Consider the following 19,256-nt stretch of genomic DNA (forward strand, 5'->3'; position numbering starts at 1 on the left):
TGCGTTGGCCCAACGAATAACCATTTCAAATCGCCCAAACTTTGTGGGTCAAGTGGGCTAGAAAGCCCATTTAACACCATCGTTTTCTCGTCAGTCACCTGAGTACGGCGAATTCCCCTGTACTGTACATGCAATGGGATGACAATAAGATAACTTTGGTCAGATCTGATATCAGTTTCACCAAGAAAAAATTACGACCCGGGTACACGAACCCGCCCGCCTCGAAACCCGCTATATATTTAATTTAAAAAATTAAATAATTCATTAATAATATATATACATACATATATATATTACATATATGTTTATATTTATATATTATTTGTACAGTTTTGGTATACTGCATACTTAACATACATATTTATCTGAACATCGATGATTTTATTGGATGTGATAAAACATAAAATAATTATACAACCAATCGATTAATGTCACATCATCAATGCTCACACACACACACACACACATATATATATATATATATATTTGATCACCTACTGAATATGATAAAACATGGAAAAATTGTACATCCAATAAGTGAGTGTTAATTCATCTATGTTCACATAAGTATGTACAATAAATGTACAACATATCAAAATTTATTATATTTTTGTATATATATATATATGCACCGTATATATAGTAATTAATTATTTTAAATTGACAAATTTAAAATAATTAAACCGAATATTTTGTGTGTGTTTTAAATATGTATTAGAAAAGATCGATTTACAAAAGATATTAAAATACATATTTAAATTTTATAACACAAGAAAGTTGAAATAAAATAAATCGAGTCAAGTTTCGAACTCCGAAATAATAAAAAATAAGCACACACACCATATGAATCTTTCTCTCTATGCATAATATACATACACGTACATATATATACTAGTGTATCGATGCACGCAACAATATTTTTTATAATTCATTTGATATATATTTAAGTGAGGATCAAATATAATTATGAGAAATAATGAGTGACTACACTGCAATTTTGATATGTGAATTAAAAATATAAATAGAAAAAATAAAGAAAAAAAATATTTTAAGATGTATTTGGTTCACTTCCATTTCACATTTGGGTGTGTTTATTTTAGATTGGATGTTTATTTAATTTGTTGCTTTGAGGACCTTTTTTTTTTTTATTACAATGCACGCTGGGGAGGGGGATCGAACCCGGGGAGGGAGCCAGCTTTGAGGACGTTTTGAAAATGCCGTAAACCATAAGAATTGTTGGAGAAGTTGGGAACTGTGAGTGAAATGATTTGTTGAGAGATATCAGGTGTGGAGATATATGTTAGGGGTATAAAAGGAAAATTTTGGTGGAAAATCACCATGACACTAAAAACATTTTGTGTATGTTGTTTAGACTTAATAATATGGTAAAAGATATATACGAGACGGGTCCAAGATGATCTATCCAAACCCATGACTCGCTCCAAATTCGTTGATTCGGACTGTCTCGCTCCGCTATGTTTCCGAACGGCACGTGTCATTGTCATCCCTCAAAGTGACGCTTATATTATCCTCACAGATAGTTTCTCTCTCTCTCAACCCTATTTTTGTGTTCTTGATCAAGCTTTTGTGTGATATGAAGGCCAACAATAATTCACCCAAATTGAAAACAACCCCACGTACTCAATTGTTTTCATGTGGTTTCTTTCGCCAATGCACGCAGACTGTACTTAGTCCCACCACCTCCACTCCACCGCCACTCACCCAGGCTCCGGCACCTCCACACCAGACTCCACCAGCGCATGCACAGCCTGAATCTTCCTCGTCTTCTTCTTCAAACACTTCACAGAGCTTCACACAGTGGAGGTTCCCTCTCTCCAACTCACCCATATCACATTACTCGTACTCACACCCCAAACCCGAACCGGAGCCCGAAACCAGAAGGGATATCTCTGTTTCACCACCAGTTTTGCATGCCAACTTGGAGGAGCTGTTCCACATGGCGGAGGTTTACTTCAGTTCTGGATCAGACTACGACCGAGTCGGGGTGATTCAGTTGCTGGAGAAATCCCTCGTCCCAGACCCACGCGCTGCGGTGGAAGGCGGTACTTGTCCGGTGGGGGTGGTGAGAGGGGTCGTGGAGAGTCTGCGCGAGGAGGTGGTGCGGAAGCCGGCCAGTAAGGTCTTGCTGGCGCTTTGCCTGGTAGAGGAAAACAGAAGCGTTGCGGTAGAGGCGGGGGCAGTTACTGCGGTTGTGGAGGCGCTTGCGGATGCCGAGATTTCGTTGGCGGAGAGGTCATTGGCGGTGTTAGAACTTCTGTGCACGACGGCGGAGGGCGCCGAGGAGGTGCGCGCCCATGCTTTGGCTGTTCCGATGATGGTGGAGGTTATGGGAAGGATGGAGGGGAGGGGAAAAGAACATGCAATAAGCGTTTTGGCGGTAATCTACGGTGGCTTAGGTGAAGATGCGAAGGTGGCGCCTCCGGAGGAGGTGGCGCGTGCTGTGATGCTGGCTTTGCAGGGGGGTTGTAATGCCAGAGGAAGGAGGAAAGGGGCCCAGCTTCTGAGGATTCTGCGAGAAAATGGACGGTCAGACTTGACCCAAGAGGTGGACGAACGGTCTGGATATTTTGACCAAAGTTGACTTTCTGCTCAATTAATTTATAATTATCGATGTTTCTCTTTTTATGTACATTTTATATCATCGATTTTTTTTTTTATTTTCGTGATTGTACTAGTAAAATATTTACAACCTTCTCGTATTGATCATAGTTTCTTAATATTTAAATTTTAAAAATAATTGCACATAAATTTAAATTTTTTTAAAAAAAAAATTGAGGCTAATTTTTTGGGTATGTTGTCTCAAAATCGAAATAGTTCTAGAATAATCTATTTTTTTTAAAAAAAAACAGTTAAAATTGAAATATATATATAAACATAATAACGTGCGGTGGATTACAGAGTAAGGCATGCATATGCTGTATTGTCAGATTCCTCATAAATTATGGTTTTAAAAAAATTCCCATTATTTAATTGATTTTTAAAGTCACATTTCATCGTGTCCTATTTTATCAAGTTAAAATTAGGATTCTATTAATTAAGAAATTGCATTTTTTATGTACAATACTTTTAACATCTTCGAATAATCATAAAAAATGTTTTGTTCACATAAATCATGATTAAAATGCAACAAACTTCCCAAAATATATATGATTAACTAATATTTTTAAAATGTCAGTGTTTTAAATAACAAATCTTATTTGGTTTAAAAAACATTTTTAAACTAGATACAGAAAGAAATATAATCTATGAAAATAATTATATCATTTTAATGGGAAATTTATCGGATTGAATATTTTTCATAGTATTCTCTGGACTCATATATAATATTGCATTCATCATATTCATAAGTAATCGAAATTAATTGCGTAAGTTATGCCATAAATATGTTAATGTACATTTAAATCAGAATTTTCTCGCTGTCAGAAAAAAATAATCACATACAACAACACGTCAGCAAAATATAAATAAACAGTAAACGACGAAATAATAACAAAAAAGTTTCGAAAATTTNTCTTTCTGAGTCAGATGCCAATAATAATTTTCTCGTATACATTTTCAGCTACTTTTTGTCTGTACCAAATAGTAGCAACAAGCCTTAAATTAGTTATTGTCATTTAAACGATGTACTTTTTTAGTTTATTAATTTCTCGTTATTTATAATTTGGGTTGTCATGTTCTATATTATTTTTTAGACCCTCGAAGATCACAAATGATAAATTATCGATAATTGTGGTGCGCACCTACCCCCCCCCCCTCCCCACACCCACTCTATTGGAATCTCGAAGTGGTGAGGTTGGAAAATTGTTCAAAGATATCCCAAAAAAATGTTTATTTAAAATATTGTAATAGAAGTCTTCTCTTTAAGACGATAAACTGAGGTTAAGTGGAACAAATTAAAGCTATAGCTTTAGTGAACCGAAAACGAGCCTAATTAATACATCCAAAAGAATGATAATAATAAATTATGTTGGAACTATGAACTTATACAAAACCAATTTATAACTTCTCATTTGCCGATTTTTTTTTTTTTTTTGGGATTAATTTTACCTTACAAATAGTGTTATTTGTATCATGAATATTTTTATCTTAAAAATACCAATATTTAGAGGGTTTTCGTTCCATGTGGACTACATATTATGTTTATTTTAGCTCACTCGTCGCAAGCAAATTGGTTACGTAAAATAGAATTAATCCCGAATTCAATTTTATCCTTTTTTTTAATCACTTATAACAACATATGTACGTATGTATTATCCTAGTTATTTTATTCAAAATTTCATTTGCTAGGATGTGAAATTGGATTAATGTTAAATCAAATCCCTAGACTCAAATATTATTCATGCATGAGACAGTACAGTACGTACTAGAGTTCAAATCATTAAGTTTTTCATAAATAATTACATAATCGGCTGTAAAATTTGTAAACATTGGAACACATTTTCGTCGTTGTGATGTCTATATAATTGTATAGCTGGAACTTGAGCTAGAATGCATTCTATTTCTAGCTAGCACATCACTAATTAATTATATAGAGAACTGATATTATAAGCACGCTAATTGATATAATTTACAGATGCGTAAGTTTGAGTTTCGAGGTTGTTGTTTCCGAATTACAATGTTGCCATAATTTAAAGTTGTGTACATTTTATTAAACAACTGAAAAGGTATATCAGCTGATTTAATACAATGCAAGTCATCCCACAAGAGGAAACACCAAATCATATCTCAGTTGTTCATCGGGGAGCAAAGCATAAAATACCAGATACTGGCCATGTATATTTTCTCTATTTCTTGGAGTTCTCTTTTGCAAAACCATTCTTTCTCACTCTTGCTCTCTTCTTATTTTCCAGATTCACCGTACGTGACCTTTCTTTCGAAGCATTCATATTTCTACGTTTCAAATCTTTTGCACTTATGGTATACTTGTTGCTTGAGTCAGGAATACTAAAGTCAGCCGGGTTCTTGTTAAGAATGCAAATACCCAATGCTGGATTATTTTTCGATGGTTGAATTACATGATCACTAGGCCTCCCCAAGAAAATGGTATTTGAGTTCTTTGGCTCAGAACGTACTTGACCGACTAAAAAAAGTCACTTTCAGAATATGACGGTGAAAATAGATAATGCGGAATTAGAAAACTTTGAGGAATTCGAGATAGTACCTTGTATATAGGATGAAGCCTTCTTTGAGCTTTCACCAGGACAATAAACACCATGGTGCAAAGTTTTCTGGTTATTTTGAGAAAAGATCGATCCACCGAGGAATATCTGGTTCTCGTTCCCATTCACCCGTGGGTGGTTGTTGCAAGGCGAGAATGGTTTATCAAGAAAATGTTTTTGGCTCACTTTTATCGAAGAGCCTGACACGATTCCATGATCCATCAAAGACAGCAGTTGCATAGCTGGAATTGCATCATTCGAGTAGGGATCTAAAGACCCTACTGATTTTGGGCTCGACCCGATTCTTCCCTCGCCACCCTTTATATCACTGATAGTCTTTCCCTTGTGACACTGGTCAGAGAATGAATACATTCCCATGCTATTCGGGGGAATGTGATGAAATGGTACATTTTCGCATCTGGGAGGCCACAAGAGATCTGGTACTTCACGTGGTCTTGGACCGGCTATGATGGAACTTGAAGTCAAATATCGTGGTTTCCTCTGCTGAGTAGGCGTAAATGGAGTTGTGAGTTTGAATTGGCTTTCATCCAGTTTGCTCATGTCCATTTGATACTGGTTCAAACGAGGGAAGCTTACAGGAATACTTTGGCCAACACATATGTTGCCACTTGCAACAGGGACACCAGTTCTGGCATTTCCTGGAGGAAAATTAATCATCCTGTGACATCCATCTGCATAAAGTGCAGACGACCCTCTGATAGAACTGTTGATGCCCACAGATGTGACATGTTTCCTTAAATTTCCAAGTTCCCTATCACGTTTATTCTTGGCCAATAGTTCAATTATTTCCATTTCATCTGAAGCTCCTCGAAGTTCTATATTCTTATATACACTTTGAACAGTTGACGACTCATAAACTCCAAATGGTCTTTTGCCTTCTGTGGCTGTTTCTTTATTTAGAGAAGTAGAGACGTCCTGGAAAATTAACAGAAATGTTAATCAGTTAAACACAACTGAACAAAAATATACATCGAACATATAGTTTTCATAGACAGGCCAAACAGCAACATGCTACATTAGGTTAGGGAACCACACAACTAGAAGTAAAATCCTAGCTTTCTTTTGTTCTTTCTTATGCTCCCTATATTGGGGAAAATGGTCAGCATCGTCCTTTCGACTCCAACCAGTAGTTAACTAGTAGAATGACTGTTAATCGTATAGGAGAAAACATGCATCCCTACTGGACTAAAACAACCAAAATCAGTTAAACAAGTGAAACTTTGAGAAAAAATATGTACGAGGACGCTATTTTGATCTCAACATCCAATTTCAAGTCAAATATCAGGCAATCGCACAGGCCCAATCAGCCCAAAACACAAAAACTTATTCAAAGACGATTTCTTAATAATTACAAGCTTACTGGATATTTCATAAGCTTATGTTAAGCATCAAACTAGCATGCAAACAGCAGAAGTTCCTGCGAACACTCAAAGACAATTTGCATACCAAAGTATTATGAGGGAGCAAACTCCTCTCCTCAAAAAGATTCTGCAATTGCTTCCCTTGCATCATATCTGTTTTCTGGCCAAATGACTCGTTGAGATCAGGAATTCCCCTATGCTGCCTGAAAGAATATTGATTGTTGGAGTTCCTTTCAGAATCTATAAAGCTGTTGAGTGAAAGGTCCAATCCCACTTTTGCCTTGATATTGCATTCTCCAAGAATGCTTTTCCCCGAAGGGGTAAAAGGGTTATGATCAGCTTCAATTTCAGGGCTTTTACTATTTGAAGGATCAGAGATCATATCCATTAGTTTTGCAGGTAGAAAACTCCGGACGTATGGTCCTACATCCACAAATGTAGAAGGAACATGCCCTGGTTTATATATACTTGTCTCAGCAACAGCATCTTTCAATGAATTTTCAGAATTTGCAGCATATGTCTTCGGAACCTCTTGTAATTTCACCGATCCATTGTCAATAACAACGGGCCTTGTCTTTTTGTTCATATCTAGGGCCTTACCTTTCTTGGCCTTGATCCGTTGAGCCTTCGAAGCAAGCTGAAAACTCGATCGTGTGGATGCATCCCCTCCTGATTCTGAATCAAAAGTTTCAACTCTACTATGAATTTTCCCACCATCTAGCATTAGGCCCCTGAATCGTTTAGTTGTGCCATTTGGGTATTTCATCTCCAAAGGTTCTATGTCTTCCTCAAGGGCCATCTTTCGTTTTCTTGGAGGACTACGAGTGCCTTTTATAATGCCAGAAGGGATGTCTGGCATAGAAGCTAAAATTGCTTCCATCCCAGTAGATGTAACCTGAATTCCATTGGATGACGCGGATTTTGTTCTTTGATGCTCAATTATTAGATTTGTTTCCTCCTCCATTATATCAGCCAAGAAACGTAACTTTGGTTTTCTCCGGTGTGGCACAAAACTAAATGCGCCATTGCTTCCCGATGCTGAATTAAATGGCTCATCATAAGCATCTGTCACAAAAGTTAAAAATGCCCTTGTCAAGAAAATATTTTTGACAGCAACAATCATGAGTAATTTTATAGAAATTCACAAAACGCTTTCAAGTTACCTGCAGAATGTGCGTCTATTTCTTGAACCTGCAATGGATCAGCTTCTGTTATATTAGCACACAAATTTCCACCTTCTTTGGTTCGGACATCTGTTTTGTCTTTGCTGCCTGCATGGTTAATCTCGATTTTACAGAAAACCACGGGAAAATGGAATGCAATGAAATAGATTTGCTTAAGAAATAGCTAACTGTAGAAGGCTTCCATGATAGCAGAACTCACATGTCTTATGCCCCTCAGCCCGAGGTGGATTAGAATTCATGATATTATCACTTGGATCATTGTCTGCATGATAACTTCCGTAGTCTCTTGGCCCATTTTTATTTCCTTGAAACGGAGGGGGTCCAGATTAACACAAAGCAAACATAAAAATCGTACCCCGACCCAGTGTTATTTAAACATGTTTATAGGCTGAAAAAATGCACGGTTAATACTTTATTGGAAATTTTATCTCAAATTTACTTGTTTACCAGTTTTCTTTCTGTTGTATAAGAACAAGCCATCTCCTCCATCAACATTCTTACAAGAACTAGTACCAGCAAGACTTCTGTCTGCCAATACCATATCTAGTGTCGTCCTCTCAGTGGCAATCTCTGGGATGCAGTTTGAGCAGTGCCACCATCGAAATTTGGGAACATATAACATAGGCAGACTATCTGATAGATTACATTCTGAAGCAAACAAGGAGCAAGTCTTCAAATTCTTTTTCCTCATTTCGGAAACAAAGCCACTGCATCGAGAATAGTAAATGAATTCTCTCCATTTGTTGTACACTAACAAATATACAACCCCATAACAGTAGCTTATTATTATGAGAAACAGTGATTTAACGGACTAAATATAACTCAATGACCAATATGAAACAATAAATCAATAGGAATTGAACAAAAATCAACCAAAGTTTTCCTGGATTGAATCTGAGCACAAGTCACACATGCAGACATTTTATCCAAAACTTAAGAAAACCTTTCACGCCACACGTTACACAGAAAACTATTATTTTTTACAGACTGTAAAGAACAGTATAACATTAGCAATGCAAAATGTGTTAGCACCACCAATCAAAGATTGGAAAAAGTGGAGCGCTGACTATGCCAATGATACGCAAACATGTTTCCACCCACCCATGTATCATCTGCCTTCTTCCATTACATGGTTTCGAACAACACTCTACATCCAAATTAATTATTAATATCAAAGATTGGATATGTTAGAAAATATTTATCTTGTGGGTGTGCCACAAAACCACAGATACACACCATAAAAACATCCCTTTTCTATAAAATATTTCAAATCAACCAACCTCTACAGCGCCGATTGAGATAGAATTTAGCAAGCATGTGTATAAATAGAGCCAAAAGGACTTACCGTATTGAAAAATGCTCATGTGCTGGGGACTCGATCTCTTCAGCAGCGCTACTAAGGTCTATAGCTATTGAGTTGATTTGAACAAGTGACCCAATGGACTTTGCCGCAGAAGCGGCAGAATCACTTTTCCGGTGACTTTCTTCCATAGGCACAATGCTCTTGTCCATTCCAAGAATATATACCTATATTAATTGAATAAAACGATTCATTGAAGATGCAATAAATAAACAACATAGTCCAAGATCATGACAAACGGTTAAATTCCTGTTACAAAAGAAAACGACATCCAACAATTAAAACCGGATTAAAACAAGTGACGCTAGACATGTGGCAGCACAAATGTGTAGTGGAACAAATAGTTGAAACCCTAGTTAAAAAACCAATATTTATAAAGCTCTACCGGATCAAAGATTTTTAGCAAATTCCATGATAAACAAGTGAAAGATAGCTAAACACACCAAACAGAAAGCAAAACAAGTCAAGAGAAAGAAGAACAACAAAGGTAAAGCAATTTAAGGGTTTTCTTTAGGGAAAATGTTAATATTGCTTTTACCAAGAGAAGTGAAAGATAAAGTATCAGCGGCCAGAAAAAAATTGGACACAAAACCCATTTACAGCATTCAATTATAGCTTGACAAAAATGAAGGTAAATAGTTTAATTAATCTACGCATTAGCACCTCTAACCCAAATTAGGGTTCAGTGAATTAAAGAAAGGTCTCTATAATTTCATGGACTAACTTCACCGGAGATGAATCATAAACAGTGATAAACAAGCTAAGTATCAGAGACGATAACATTTATTAAAGGAATCCAAACAAAAAAGGACACAAGATAAATACGCCAATAAAATAAATATAAATCCTTGGTGCATAAAAATTATGGCGCGGCAAGATAATCAGCTGAAAGTCAGCTAAAACATAGTACAAATTTCTCAAACCACAAAAACAAACTAATCATACAAGAAAACGCAAACCAACAAGCAGCAAAAAGCCACCAGAAAACAAACCTTTCCTGCTGAATCGCAAAAGCAGATCAAAAACTCACTGATCGACCCAGAAAATTTTCCCCACGGCTCACTTCGAAAAAATCCTCATTCGATAGGAAAAGGAGAGGAGACTTCAGTTATCTGGTTATCTTGAGGTGATTCGAAAGTGGGTGAGAGGAATTCGAGTGCGAAATGAAAGAGAACCCTAGAGCTTTTAGGTTTGAAATTGGTTAGAGAGAGAATGACAAATGTTTTAGTGAGAGAAAATGATATGCTAGACAGGAGAGTGGGTGCTGTGTGGTGCGTGTATCCCTTTCTTTATTTTCTTCTGTACGATTACTTTTAATTAATAATATACTATCTTATTAAATTATATATATAGATCATTATTTAATTTTTGAAATATTTTTAGAATTATTATTTTATTATATATGAAAGTTATAATATCTTTATTTAATGCAAAACAATCACATCAAATCCATATTTTAACCATCAAGTCATATATAGTAAAAATATATCTAAAAATAGCAACAACAACAAAATAAAAGAAAATCATAAATAACGTTTTACATGAACTAAAAATATTTGATCTTTTAATCCCACATGCAACGTAGGAGAGAGAAAATGGGAGCCAATCAGACCGCGCCAGCAGTGCAATGCTTATCACCATCCACTATATTTGTCCTGAGAAACCCTAGTCAAACGCGTGGAGACACGCGCAGACCTTTGAAAAGTAGTTAGCTAGTCGTTGTCTTGTCCACGCACTTAACGAGAGACTTGATTGGCGCGTGGGAGCACTGTTTGCTGATGCGTGTGGCGAAGCTTTTTGGGGGCATTTAAATGACAACCCTAAAAATTTTGTGTGGTAATAAAGGGGTGAGAGGTGAGGTGGGGATAACCCTAGAACCTGACAGGTCCGGAGGTGATAAATGATAATTAACTTACCAAATTTTTAGGAAACCATTGCATAAAAAAATTATTGATTTGTTGGTAGTTAGAGATAAATTTAGGGTTTTAGGATGTAATTTTGGATCTAAATTCAAATAAATATCCATCCTACAAAATATATTTCTGTCCGCCCTTAATTAAATTGTGCCCTCGATTCAGAAACATGTTATTGGGTTTATTTTTTAAAAAAAATTTCGTGTTTCCGCTCCACGAACAATGAAGGCTCGTAAATAACGTTACACAAAAATAATAATAATTCATTTCTTTTTCATAAATCATGTATCATATGAGGATTGAATAAAATACATGTAGGATCAAGGAATTCTACTTCATATTTAGTTTATTTTATTGTTTTAATTCCACGATACAAAAATTTGTGGGTAGAAAATGTAATTTATAAGCATTATTATTTATAAGAGAAATTATTATATCCTTATATATAATGATAATTAATGAATATAAGTAATTAGGATATTAAGTAAAGCCATCATTAGTGATAAATAAATTAATGAAATATTGAGTATATTGTGAAAAAAATAGTGAACTCACACCCAATGTTCTCCCATTCATGTGCATTAAGGTTCCACAATATTGTGTTCTTTGACCCAACATATTATAATGGGGTTTGTTTTATAGCATGGGAATAATATAAAACATACAATCATATATTTTTAATGAAATTATCGCATTCTGACCCCAAAAATAAAATAAAATTCAGACTTTACTTTTCATTGGCGTTTCATATTATTTTACGGAAATAATCAACACAAGTTTTTAAAAGTCTTTGAATTTTCCCCACAATACACATATATATAATAGAGGAGTAGGTCTCTTGTAAGAAGATTTCACGAATCTTTATCCGTGAGACGTGTCAACCGTGTCCATATTTACAAAAATATGTAATACTTTTGACATAAAAATAATGTTTTCATGGTGACCAAAATAAGATATTCGTCTCATAAAAAATTATTGTTTTAAAAAAAATATATGAACTCGTTTTTTTTTTTATGTACATGTTACAGGATAAATTTGTATTCTTCATAAAGTCATATATAAATAGTGTTTATCTAGCGAACATGGAAGACATGATGATAGTGCAAAATGAAATAAATAAGTGCAAAGGGCATTTTTGTCAAATCGAAATAATTATGATATGAACATCAGAACATATATCTGCCAAAATTTAATTTGGAGGAAAAAATTAATATTCCTTAAAATGGGTACAATTTAGTAGGTTGAATGGATCTAACTCATGATTGTCTGGCACATTTCCCTGAAAATTTTATATGGCATGTATAATATTTCATTTATCACCATGGTTTAAAATAAAATAGTGCATGGATGATGGATTTTTTAAGTAATTTGTGTCTATATATATGATATTGTATATTATTATTTTATGATTTATAAAATTTAGTTTATTTTGCTTTAAGCCAATAATAGTTTCCCCTTTTAAAAAAACATATCGCAATATGTGACCATGTTTAGAGAGAGAAACTCTCACCTCTGACTAGAAGGGGCGACTTGGTCATTCTTGCTCGGGAGTTCGTAGCTTTGGTTCTACCGAGTTGAAGTTGTTTGTGGGTCAGATTTTTCATCCTTCTTCACTCCTCCATTCTATCAACTTCGTGTTTTCCAGCTGCATTATATTTTGGATTGGGCATATCAGATATTTGATATATTGTTTCAGTGAGTATGCATGGCTTTGGAAGATATTAATAGTGTTGGGAAGAATTGTGAAGCTTCTCCTCTGCAGCCTCTAGAATCTGCTCCCAATGTTGCAGTTTTTTTCTGGGGGGAATGGTGATGGTTCTTGGGTAGTAGCTATGAATAGGAAGATTACTAATGCGAAGAACATTTCTCATGTGCATCCAAGGATGGTTAACAAGCAACCGCGTGTTTCTTTTGTCAATCTCTTCAAGGATAATAGGATGACTATTGTGAACCATAAACTCGAGTTTATTGATTCAGGAGATGTACAACTGAGTTTTTGGCTATGAGGATATTGATACAATCGAGAAGATGGTTGGAGTTTGCTTGCTTGGGTATGTTGTGATTGGTCGGTCACCTACCCCCGCGCTTTTTGACCTGGTACGAACATGCGGGGACCGGACATTCGTTTTCAAACTCATGCTAGTGGATGGATCGTCTTTACTTTTCCTAGTTGTGTAGTGAATGATCGAGTCTTGAGTGGAGGGACATATATGGTGTACGGGTTCCAGTTGTTCTTGAAGGAAATGCCATGTTGCTTTCGTTTTAGGGAGGAGGATATGAACACATTACCATCTTGGGTTCAAATCCATGGACTTCCACTGGATTTTTTGAATCAATATATTCTTAGCAAAGTGTCGTCTAAGGTTGGTATCTAATTCGGATTTGCTTACCCATGATCGTAAGAGAGTTAATTATACTTGTGTCTCGGTTGAAATTAATGCTTCCCCGCCTAGGAACAATGAGTTGAAGGCGACGTTACATATTGGTGAAGTGGATATTAACGAGATATAAAGTTTTGCAACATGTGCTATCAAGCGGGACACGTTAAGGATGATTGTAATCGAAATAAGCAAGTTGTTGAGGAGAGATGTGATAAACAAGCTAAGGGGTGGTAATGTTCAAAGAAGTAGGTCAAAGAGTGTAGTTTGGCGGCAACATAAATTGAGTTGGCGCTCAAGAATGCATGCCGTTAATCATCATGCACCGTCTAAATTGAAATTTCAATAGTGTCTGATAGTATGACCAAGGGGCAAGAGGTGGTCGATGAGGACAGGTTTACGGTTGGCTCGAATAAAAAGAAAAAAAGCATAATATGAATAAGTGCCGATGAAAAAAATCAAGAACAAAGTGATGAGTTGAGAAAATTCTTTGAAGGAAAGGAGGATAATAGTTTTTGTGATACGAAATATGTGTCGAATACTACCAACCCGATGAAAGGCCGATTCTTAGGAAATGAAGCAATGGGGAGGCAACCCAAAATTTCCTCGGTTGCTCAATGAAGCTTGCATGTTGGAATATTAGAGGTTTTCACAATCCTCTAAAACAAAGCTGAGTGTTTGTGCTCTTATGGGCACTCACAAAGTATATGTGTTTGGCATTTTGGAAACAAAATTGGATGAGAAAGCCTTGGGGAATTTGATGCGGGCTATGTTCATAAGGTGGAGGAGGCAAAAAAATATTTTAGAAGGTTGCAATACGCTATTTTGAGGATGAGATGCCTTGCATTGAAGACCTTGTTATTAAAGTTAAGATTTTTAACTTGCGTTGTATTCCTAGTCATATGGAAATATGTTGATGTATTTGTTCTTATTTGGTATTGACATGTAAGTGTGGGTTTTTTTTAGTGTATTTGTATTGGCTGGAGTACCGGGTTATGCTCTATGTATTTGTAGCGGGATATATATAATACTTATATTTCACTGGGTATGCTCAGTGTAGATGTCTTATTTGTTATTGTGATAGACAATCGCACTTGTAGTCATTGCCGCCCGTGGTTTTATGGTTTTGAGGGTTAATTATCTTCTGATGATCCCAGTGTATTTGTACATAACATTCTTATCTTTTTAATGGAAATCATTTTCATTAAAAAAATTTACTAAAAAAATTCACCATTGGCTCCAAATCGAAACCCTGCATTATATCACTCACATACATTAATCCTCGCGTGAAATTGTTTTTGTGTGGATTTAACAGATACTTTAGAAATATAATTGAACTTTCTTCCAAATATGTCACGGGTTAGTGTATATGGAATCTTTTTTGTGTTTTGAATTTGGGGAGCCTCAACTTATATTATTGTTTTTTTGTTTTGAGTTTTAATATTCTGAAATTATTGTTTGATTTGTTTCAAAATTTGTATTGAATTGTTAAACATCTTGATTAAATTATGATGTTCATGAAATTAATTTCTAAATTTTAGAATTGGGTTACTATTTTATTATTTTGACGCAAGAATGTGAATTGAATTTCATTCTATTGACTTGGAATAGATATGTGATGGTTTATTCCACTCGGATTGCTCATTTTGTTCTGAAAATGCTCAACGCGCGCTTTGTTTGATTGTACTACGAGATGATATATTTGGATTGTAATTTGTATATGTTTAGGCTTACTGTTGGATTGGGTTTTTGGAGCCGTCTAATTTTATCTGATTTGTTAACCAATTACAAGATGTTTATTTCTGATGATGCAATTATATAATTGCATGTGATTGCATTTTTAAAGATATTAGATTGATATTTTGTCAATTGTCATTCCTTGAGGTAGATCAGTTGTAAATTAGGTTGGTCAAGTGAAAGAAAATTATATTTTTGTTTCAATGTTTGTTAGACAAATTCACATATAATGCCTCCCAAGTACATGTCGGGAGATCAAAAAATAGAAAGAAAGTTGATGATAGAATAAATAATTCAAAGTCAAGCTGGAGATATCAATAAGTATTTTACTCCAAACATGAAACTTTAAGTCAACAGACTTGTTTTGATGATATAGGAAAGTGGGATAATATTGATAAGCAAAAAAAGTTAGAGACATTTTGGTTGTTAGAGAGAGGTCCAAAGAGAGATGCTCGTATTTTGTTTCCAAAAGATAGTACCAACAGACATTTTAATGTATTGCATTATGGAATAAGTTTGCCAAACGAGGAGGAAAAATGATAGAATATGGCTATTATATTCATGTTCTTTGGATAAAATCTTTTGTTTTTTTGTGGTAAATTGTTCAAAAAACAAAAGAAAAAGATTGATACTTAGTTAATGAAGCATACTATGACTGGCATATTTTGAGTAGTCTTGTAGCTCATGAAGCAAGTGAGGAGCATAACGAGTGCATGGAATTATTTGAGTCGTCGTTTTCAATCCGAAAATATGAATATTGATGTTGCTATCAAACTCTTACAAGAGATTGTTGTATTTCTTGAAGAGTGTAGAGAATATGATTTTGATAGTGATTGTTGAAGATTAAAAAAAAAAGTAAAATAGGCATTGAAGCTATATTTTGAGAAAAGCGAGTTGTTTTTTGATAAATGTAATAGTACAAAAATAACATTGTCAGCAGAAAAGTCTTTTAAAGTTAACTACTTTTCTCTTTATAGATGATCAAGCCCGTTTATCTATAGAGTCTCGATTTGAACAGTTTAAACAATATGAAAAATATTTGATTTTCTATTAAGTTGGAGATATATTAAAAGGTTCAGGTGATGAAAGCTTGTTGAGATCTTACAAAAATCTTGAAAGTTCTCTTGCACATACTGATTGTTCTTATGTTAATGAGGGTGCTTTGTTTTCGAAGTTAACATTTTTGAAGTGCCTTTTGCCGGAAGAATCAAATCAGCCATTGATATACTAGATTATTTAAAAAGAATGGATAATTGTTTTCCAAATGCTCATGTCGAAGTTTCTCAAAGTTGAAGTTCATCAAAAATTTTCTTCAATCGATCATGTCGCGAGAAAGATTGAATTGGTTGATTATGTTATCAGTTGAAAAAAATTATTGAACAACTTGATTTACAGACTTTATTAATATTTTTTTCGTCAAAACTGTAAGACGAGTTGTATATAAGTTAAAATTTTCAACATGTCTGGCATTACTATGCAGTTATAATTGAAATATTTTGATTCATAGCATATTGTAATATATACTGTCTTTAAATTGATTGATTTAATTCAAAAAAAATGCTATGAAGTATTATGAATTATATAGGGGTCTTTTTTGAAGTTAGACTCAAGACAAAAAAAAACTAATAGGATCGGTCATGTTTACATGATTTTTATAATATCGAAAAATGTTTATTATTAAGTATTTGTTTCAAATCTTAATCGAAGAATAGAAGAAGTTTTAATTCAGTATATATTATTGTTTAGTTCAAGATTTCTTTTATTTAATTTCTTCGCAAAATCGAAATTAATTATTAATCATATGCATGTCGTTATCTCACTTGACAAGAATTAGGCGCTATTCCATTCTTGCCATATAATCTTGAAGTAGGGTACGTAACGTACGTATAGATCAGATTCTGTGTATATTTCGTTATTTTATTTATTTTATATAATAATTTAATGGATTCGTGTCACGATGAATTAATTAAGTGTAAAAATAATGTAAAAAATTTGCAATTACTAATCCCTCGACGATGAAATTTATACAATGCATAAAATAAAGAAAAATAATAATCGCATAAATTATCAGTCCATTTAGGGAAATATTTTTTTTTTTCTGGGTCAATTAATTTGTCAAATATATGCATAATCAAATATAATAAGAATGCGTTTATGTATGTCGTGTGTGTGTGTGTGTGCGTGTGTGTGTGTGTGTGTGTATATATATGCAAAGCCTCCGCGAAATTTACATTATAAGTTATACACTTTTTTGGGAAGGGAAGAATATTTATTATATTGGTTTCTGATATTAATATATAATAATCATTTCTGACAGGCATCAGTGGCGCTTTGATCTTATTGGGTTTGGGATTCGAGCTAAAGCCATGGATCGAGCTGGTTTTGGAATTCAAAACGACAAAATGTTCGTTTTCTATAATTCATCATTTATTAATTACCCTCACTTTATGGCATAGTTTGATACGCATGATAAGATAAATATATGATATATAATATAAGGATAAATAAGATGTAGGATATTATATTTAATGTTTGGTATGATTTTAATAAGAGTGATTAAATTTATATATTAGATTGTAATGACAAAATTAACTTTATCATAATAAATTTTATAATTTCAAAGTTCTGGTTTGAGTTCATATTTTTATTTGTTCATGCGCCAATAGTGCTTACATGATTATTTATTTTTACCTAATTTTATATATTATATAATATGATAATTGAGCCCTTAGTTTTTTGAGTCAAGTCAAATATCAATTTCTAAGGTTAATCGAGTGATACTAATAATTTTATTGAGATTTATAAAAATTATTTATATAATTACCTCGAATTCATTTATATAATTATCATATTATATAATATATAAAAATAAATAAAAATATTTATTTGATTTTAATTTCTACCTACTAGCATAGATTTATAAAAATCATTTATAAATTGAGGATAATTAAGTCATTTGTAGTGTATTTTATCATTACATTAAAATTATCACACCTAATAGAATTGACATTTTATCCTTCTAAAAAATTATTTATCAAGGGCTCATGATATTATCATGAACTTTTTAAAAAGGTACCAAACATGGGATAAGGAGGATTATTTATCAATCACTCTTTTATCTCATGTACCAAACTATATCTATATGTATAAATAAATGATGCATGTTTTTTTTTCCCGAAATGAATACATGTTAAGTTCCTATATTCAACACTTTATTTGTTGCTTTAATTTGTAGTATTACGTTACACACGTAATTTATATGAGCATACAATGATGGGGCTTTTTTTAAAAAATAATATAAATTAAAAAATTATCTAGTAAAATATTGCAAAAGTGAGAGTTTTATAAAAATAGTGCAATCAGCAAAAAATCTTCGGGGTTCTAATTTTTTTTTAAAAAAATTGACAAGCTGTCATAGAATCCATGACTCTTTAGACTCTTTAAATTGCGTGCATTTCCTCCGACTCGTTTGTGCAAAATGCTTAAAGGTTATCACGAATTCTTGTTCCCGGTTGTGACTACGCTGCGTTGGTTTATCGAACACAGTAATTTTGAAGTATTTGACAGATATTTGAAGTAATTTTTGAAGTATTTGACAAAAATTTAGAATCCTGAAGAATCTTTAGCTGATTGAACTATTTTTATAAAAAATTTTCTTTTACAATATTTAACTAAATATTTTTTAATTTATTTTATTCTTAAAAAAAGCCCTACAATGCTGAGCTAAAACAAAGTTAATATGTTTTTTTCTTGTGAGGCGGACAGGGCGGTCTCACGGATATATGTGAGATGAGTAATATTACTCATATTTATAATAATAAGTAATAATTTTTTTTTGCATAAAAAGAATAATTTTTCCTGGATTATTCAAATAAAATATCACAAAATTGACTCATTGAATCATTTAACATAAATTTTTGTGAAAGGAATAATTGTCTTGATAATTGATATATAATAAGTTTGCTCAAAACTAAGTTGGAGGATTGGACTTTGGAACACACATTGTGCCTATAAATTCAAAAGGTATCGTAAAACAAAATGAATTTCATGTATTTATTTGGCTATTTTTTTAATGTTATAGTAGGATAATTAAAGTTCATATATATACGTAGATGCATTCTA

At 33.5% G+C, this 19,256-nt stretch overlaps 2 protein-coding genes across 2 annotated transcripts; one reads left to right on the forward strand and one right to left on the reverse strand.

The window, feature by feature from the left end:
* Positions 1 to 1,420: 1,420 nt before the first annotated feature.
* On the forward strand, positions 1,421 to 2,676 carry LOC140968310 (U-box domain-containing protein 26-like). The gene has a single exon (XM_073429233.1). It carries the CDS (start codon positions 1,595 to 1,597, stop codon positions 2,600 to 2,602), a length of 1,008 nt encoding a protein of 335 aa, XP_073285334.1. The 5' UTR covers positions 1,421 to 1,594; the 3' UTR covers positions 2,603 to 2,676.
* A 1,969-nt stretch (positions 2,677 to 4,645) lies between these two features.
* On the reverse strand, positions 4,646 to 10,366 carry LOC140968318 (uncharacterized). The gene is made up of 8 exons (XM_073429249.1): positions 10,099 to 10,366; positions 9,092 to 9,273; positions 8,194 to 8,453; positions 7,946 to 8,050; positions 7,726 to 7,833; positions 6,648 to 7,627; positions 5,183 to 6,116; positions 4,646 to 5,101 (listed from the first exon to the last, which is right to left on the reverse strand). Exons 2-8 carry the CDS (start codon positions 9,256 to 9,258, stop codon positions 4,806 to 4,808), a joined length of 2,850 nt encoding a protein of 949 aa, XP_073285350.1. The 5' UTR covers positions 9,259 to 9,273; positions 10,099 to 10,366; the 3' UTR covers positions 4,646 to 4,805.
* Positions 10,367 to 19,256: the final 8,890 nt, after the last annotated feature.

Source organism: Primulina huaijiensis, unplaced genomic scaffold, assembly GCF_012295235.1.
Source record: "Primulina huaijiensis isolate GDHJ02 unplaced genomic scaffold, ASM1229523v2 scaffold3501, whole genome shotgun sequence".
Taxonomy (NCBI): Eukaryota; Viridiplantae; Streptophyta; class Magnoliopsida; order Lamiales; family Gesneriaceae; genus Primulina; species Primulina huaijiensis.